This window comes from Aptenodytes forsteri, unplaced genomic scaffold (genome assembly GCF_000699145.1).
Source record: "Aptenodytes forsteri isolate BGI_AS27 unplaced genomic scaffold, ASM69914v1 Scaffold119, whole genome shotgun sequence".
Lineage (NCBI taxonomy): Eukaryota > Metazoa > Chordata > Aves > Sphenisciformes > Spheniscidae > Aptenodytes > Aptenodytes forsteri.
In genome coordinates, this window is record NW_008796165.1 from 4,150,671 (window position 1) to 4,156,381 (window position 5,711).

At 49.6% G+C, this 5,711-nt stretch overlaps 1 protein-coding gene across 2 annotated transcripts in view; it reads left to right on the top strand.

The window, feature by feature from the left end:
- Positions 1 to 2,880: 2,880 nt before the first annotated feature.
- The window catches only part of CUNH1orf228 (chromosome unknown C1orf228 homolog), a 27,088-nt gene continuing 24,257 nt past the window's right edge, over positions 2,881 to 5,711 (top strand). The window contains exons 1-5 of one of the 2 annotated variants that reach the window (XM_019474156.1): positions 2,881 to 3,092; positions 3,470 to 3,538; positions 4,068 to 4,234; positions 5,070 to 5,266; positions 5,459 to 5,543. In XM_019474156.1, coding sequence (XP_019329701.1) covers positions 2,887 to 3,092; positions 3,470 to 3,538; positions 4,068 to 4,234; positions 5,070 to 5,266; positions 5,459 to 5,543 — 724 coding nt within the window. In that variant the 5' untranslated portion in view covers positions 2,881 to 2,886. The remainder of the gene's footprint in view (positions 3,093 to 3,469; positions 3,539 to 4,067; positions 4,235 to 5,069; positions 5,267 to 5,458; positions 5,544 to 5,711) is intronic. The other variant, XM_009287296.2, reaches the window with a different exon arrangement.

The following is a 5,711-nucleotide window of genomic DNA, read 5'->3' on the forward strand; positions in this document are numbered from 1 at the left end:
GGTTGGTTTGGTTGTGGCTGGGGTTAACAGTGGGGCTGGGAGGCAGGACATGTAGGTGAGAGAGGGGCCAGCGGGATTGTGGGTTGATAGGGGCTGGGTAGAAGGCATTGGGGTACACTGAGGAAGGTATATTGTGTGTCAGGAGGGTTGTGGGGGACTTGAGGTACGGCAGGAGAGGGTGAAGCCTGCTAGGGAAACAGCAGTTTTACTTGAGGCTGGGCACAACCTTGATGTTGCAAGATGCAGAGGTAGCACCAAATCACTGTCACTCTGTCCTTCCGTGAGTCCAAGGCCATCAGTCCCTGGCACCTCACACTCAGACCGCAGCTGATGCAGCACCAATCTGCCTTTTGATCTCAATCTGATGATTTAGCAGCACTCTGGATGTAAAGAACTGCTGAATTGCCAGAGCCAGTTCCTAAATCACTTGTGTGTTTCTTGGCAGGAAAAAAGCACTGCCCTGACCCAGTCTTGTTTTGATTATTAGGTCCAATGGACTGAGGTGGCAGCCCAGCACTGTTGAGAGCAGAGTTTGAAGCCAACAAACAGGAGTTATGTGCTGATGCTAGCACTGACAAACCACTCAGGCAAGTCATTTAACTTCCCTGTTTCTGCATGTTCCCATATGTAAAATGGTCATAATAAAAATACTCATGTACATTTTCAGGGCACTTTGCAATGTCGGCTTAAAGGCTACTATGCCAGCAGACGCTGTTATTATAGCAGCCAGGGGCAGATACCACTGTATCCTCAGAAGCCTCATGTGATTATTGTTTCAAACTCTTCTTTTTTTTGCCATTGATTCGTAGGCAAGCCCTTTGTATCACTAAAATCCTCACGTCCAGAGGCTGGTGCTGGTATTTCTGAATAGTGGGGGGTTACTGCAGCTTTATAATAAAAATAGGATAGCATTACACTGCCAGCATCTTAAACGCAAATATGGAAACGTTAATTTAGAATCAATTTTGGGATGTTTCAGACTGTAAAGTTCTTTTAACTAGATCTCTGTTGAGGATAGAGGAGCACTTTATGGGACTGTAAATTTCATGCAAACAGTCTCTGTGAAATACAGATTCCCCCTACACACTAGCTGTTCTCTCAATATCAATCATATGCCTTGCAAGTAATGTTTCACAAATATTCTGTAAATCACAGGAAAATGCTCGCAATAATGTGAAATATGACTTTCACTTGACTGTTTCACCAGAGGCCCCTAACAGGCCGTTCTCCTGTCAGCACTAACATTTGTTATGGCTAATAACATTTTCAATCACAACTATTTTGGGAAAATGGATTTATTTTAAACCTGCTTCCCTGCAAAGGAGATCCTGAAAACGCCCTGCCAAGGACACAGACTCCTTACAGAGCACAGACCGTTAATTCCCAAATGAAATTTCATCTCATCTTAATTCTCAAACGTTGTTTCATAGCCAGCTTTTTGAAGACTTCGTTTGTTTGTTTTCAGGCACCGAGGTGCATGTTCACCTCTTGGTCATTATTTTCAGTCTAGTTCAGATAACAGCAATAGAACGTTACTTTTGAGCAGGTATCTTGGGGATATTCTGGAACTGATTTGGAATTTTGCTCCAGGTTCTAGGAGAAAAGGCTCAAGATCTTTGTAGATAGGAAATTGGTAATCTTGGTGACTTGTATTACCTTGAAAGAAACTTCTTATTCTGAAACCCAAAGATTTTGTGTCATTTTCATTTTTTTTCTCTTAAACCACACTTTAAATAAAACCTAAAATGGTGCTTTTCTTATGTAGGAAGTCCAAGAACTGTATTAGACAAGGCGTGAATTCCTTTCTTATCCTCAGGCACGTTGACACAGCTTGGTGGAGGACAACGTGCCTGTGCTAATGCAGCTGTCTGTGACCTTGTCCCTTTTTCTGCATCTGTGTATGTACACAGATACTGATGTTTAACTGTGAGGCTCCTTGAGATTGGTCAGTGTCTGAAAGCCGAACGCATACGTGTCGGTGGAATTCTCACCTACCTGAATGAACAGAGAGCTTAATCCTCTGACATTGCATCCCCCTACTAAGTGCACCTTCACATTTGTCAGGCTGGAACAGGGGATATCATACCGAGCCAGGAGCGTGCCAAAGAAACTTGGCAAAATATGGATTGCTTTATTTAACACCTGTGTGAAGGGATAGAAGGAAGTGCAGGCAAGGGATGTTTCTGGAGCTTCTGTCTTCTTGCATATAGTTCTTATCATTTCAGGTTTTCTTAGATAGTTTAAAAACACGCCATAGAAATTAGATAAAGGAAAAAGCAGAGCAAATGCCTGTCATGCCAAAGGGTCCCAAAGCGCTCTCCCACTGCCAAGGCCAAGCACATCTTCCTGGAGGGCATGTAGGCCCAGTCCAAATGACTGTCGCTCCATCACGTGAGTGAGGGCATGCTGCGCTGCTGTGCTAACAGGCATTTACAGCCCCCTTGACCCTGTCACTCCCCATAAATCCATACCTATTTGTGCTCTCATTTCACCCTATTTATTCTCTGGCAGGTCAGATATGAGACGCAGTGTTCATATCATGAGGCTAGCGAGAAACCAAGGCTGGGGTAATGGGTAAATGACTTTATTAACAGAGCAGAGAAGAGAGCTCCTCTGGTGAAGCCACCTGCCCTGGAAAATAATCTCAAGTCTGTCGCAGGCTCATTGTGCAGCTTCAGACATACCAGGAACTCTCCTTCTGCCTCAGTTTTCCTATCTATGAAATGAGTGTAAAGGAAAATGAGATTAAATTACTAGTAAGTGCTTTAATATTATTTGCCAGAGATTTTTAATGTAATTCTGGTGGTAATTCCTTAGTACAGACTTTTTCTATCTTCAAAGCCCTTTTCTAACTTCTTTCTCACTTTTCTTTAGGCAGAAGAGATCATGACTTCTGTCAAAGAGCAGGAAGCCATCAGGAAGCTCATGGTTTTCTTGCAGGAATGGGATAGTGCCCACAAAGTTGCTCGAAGCCGCATCTTGGACAACTTCATTAAAAGCAATGACGGCAAGACAGAACCAGAGCTGGAGCTGGAGTTCTCCCAGGGAGCCAGCTTGTTTCTGGCTCGCCTAACAGCATGGCTCAGGATGACGTATCTGTTTCCTTGGACAGCTGGAGGTGGCGTGTGGTAGTGGGATGGAGAGGAAGGGAAAGTTCTCTACCAAAAATTTGTTTAAAGAATAAGCTTCTGTATGGGGACATCCATATCCAGCCGTGTTCTGCAGGGTTAAAAAAAAAAAGGCTATCTAAAGATGGAACTGAAGGGAAAGTCATGTAACCCGTCTCTCAGGGACCTAGAAATAGTGTTTTTTCTCACATAGGGACGAGCGTGCTGCCTCTGCACGCCTGTGAGAGGAAGGGCCATGCTCTCCTGCAGAGAGAGTACCCACTTCAGACCTCCACATTGCCAAAGGCTGTCTGGGGGACACCGCGATGGTCTGTAAATCCCTCCTTAGCCTTGTCAAACAGCTACACGTACAGCACATGCCTCAACAGGCTGCTCAAGTCCGTTGGCATCTTCTTATCTGCTGCAAGTGGGTGAGTATAGAATGTCACTGTGTGAGAGGTACCGTGGGGAAGGCACACAAGGGTGAGGGGGTGAGTAGATAAAGAAAATAACAAGTCCTTGGCGGTCTTTTGGGAGGGCCGTGTAGGCATTTCAGGCAAGGCAGGCCCCAGTGAGGCTTGTGGTAGGAATTTCAAGTGCTCTCAAAACCAAATCCACTGCTTGTGCATGTCTCCAGAGCCACCGGGTCACTGACACGATGTGGAAGGAGCGCGGTGAGAGTCTGAGTGCGGAGACAGGGCTTTCTGTGCCTGTGGTTCACTATCGGAAATGAGCACAGGGTAAAACGGGAGCTGGTGACCCGCTGGCAGCAAGGTGTGCTGCCGGCGGGCAGCTGCCTCCACGGTCCAGGCTGAGCCTCCTTGTGTTCACTGCCCGGGCACCGGGCACCCGCTGCAGCGAGGCAGGAGGTGGTGGTTCCCAGGAGCACGGCATGCTGACAGAGGAAGGTGGGCTCCAAGGCAGGTGACACTTTTGGCTCTGTTCCCCCTATCCTTGCAGACGCAGATACCTTACTGAATTTCTGGAGATTGGAGGTGTCTCGATTCTCCTGGAAATACTAGGGCTGAACCACCTGAAAGAAGAGGACAAAAGGGAGTCTGTAAAGCTGCTGCAGCTCGTCGCAGACGCTGGCAGGAAGTATAAGGAGCTCATTTGTGAAAGCTACGGTAGGCGGCGTGTCCGTCCGTGCTTTTGCCTAATTCAGGCGAGGATGTTCTCCCTGACCTCTGGCCCCCAGGGCTGCTCGCAGCGCTGAGCCACTCCCTTCCCTCCACCTGCCGGATGGCAGACTGCCGCAGCGTTTCTCTGGCTGGAAGGGGTTCAGAGTCTCAGCTATTGTTGAGCAGTTGCATTTCATTCCCTCTCTCAGTTTTTAATGAGCTCGCTTTCTTTACAGTCGTTTCTTTTGATGCGATATTGCTGTCCTGCTGGTTGCAACTGCTCCAGTTAAACCACAAAACAGTTCCCATTCTTACCTGCAGCGTTCACCTACTGCAAACTTTCCCAGACTTCCCCTGTGGGGCTGGGAGGGTTTTGCGGCTTGTATCTTTTGAAAGAGCATTACAGCGGTTTTTTGTCTGTTTTTTCTCCTGGGCAGTGGAAGCCAAACCCCTTTAGCTGTTCCGTAGTTCGGATTACATTGTCAGAGGCCATGGGGCAATACCTGCCGCCACAGCTTCCTCCAAGGGAGGTGAAGCGGCAGGATCAGCAGAGGGATCCTTAGCAGCACCGTTGGCATCCCAGTGCCGGATTCTCTGCTTGTGTAAACGCCTGCAGAAGGGCCTTGGCCACCTACTCCAGCTGAGAATTTTGCCGACTGGTTTTCCAGTTGGTGGTGTGGCTCCTGACAAGGACAAAGAGCTTTTTTCCTGGCTTCTGTTCTTCAAGCCACACTTCGAGTGGGATGTGGTGCTGGGTTCTCTCGGGGTGTCAGTGAAACAACTGAGATGGGTGACCCAGACTCGTCCAGGCACACGACTTGGCGTCTCTTTCTCTGCACAGGGGTGCGGTCCCTCGCCGAGTTCTTGGCCACTTCCAAGTCAGCAGAGGCTCAAGAAGACGCCCAGGTTCTGCTGGACTCATTGGGCCGCGGCAATCCCAAGTACCAGAACCAAGTCTATAAAGGCCTCATTGCTGTGCTGCCCTGTGCCTCCCCCCGAGCCCAGCAGCTGGCTCTGCAGACCCTCAGGGTCATGCAGGTGGGTAGTGGGCCCAGCTGGGCATGAAGGGCAGTGTTAGCTTCCGTGTCTGTCCTTCCTGCCCCGGCAGGAGCTGGGCTGGTCCCCTTGGTGTTAGAGGGTGCACTGGGCAGCCCCTGTGCTTGGAGGGTAACGAACGGCCTGGAGTACTGTGTGAAGACTGCCTCTGCCCCTTTGCCCTTTTCCCCCTAGGACATGGTGGGAGAGGCCCCCTCCGTCCTCGTGGAGCCCGTGCTGGGTGTGCTGTGCTCGGTGCACCTGGAGGTCCAGTACGAAGGTAGGACCCATTTTGCAACCCTGGGCGGTGGTCAAGGGCGCCTGGGGGAGGCCGTGTCTGGGGGAGGCCATCTCCAGGCTCAGGCAAGTGTGGCAGGGGCATGGGGAAGGGCGATGGGGGCGGAGGGCAGGGGACGGGAAGCCTCGGCCCGTGCGGCTCCGGGACCCG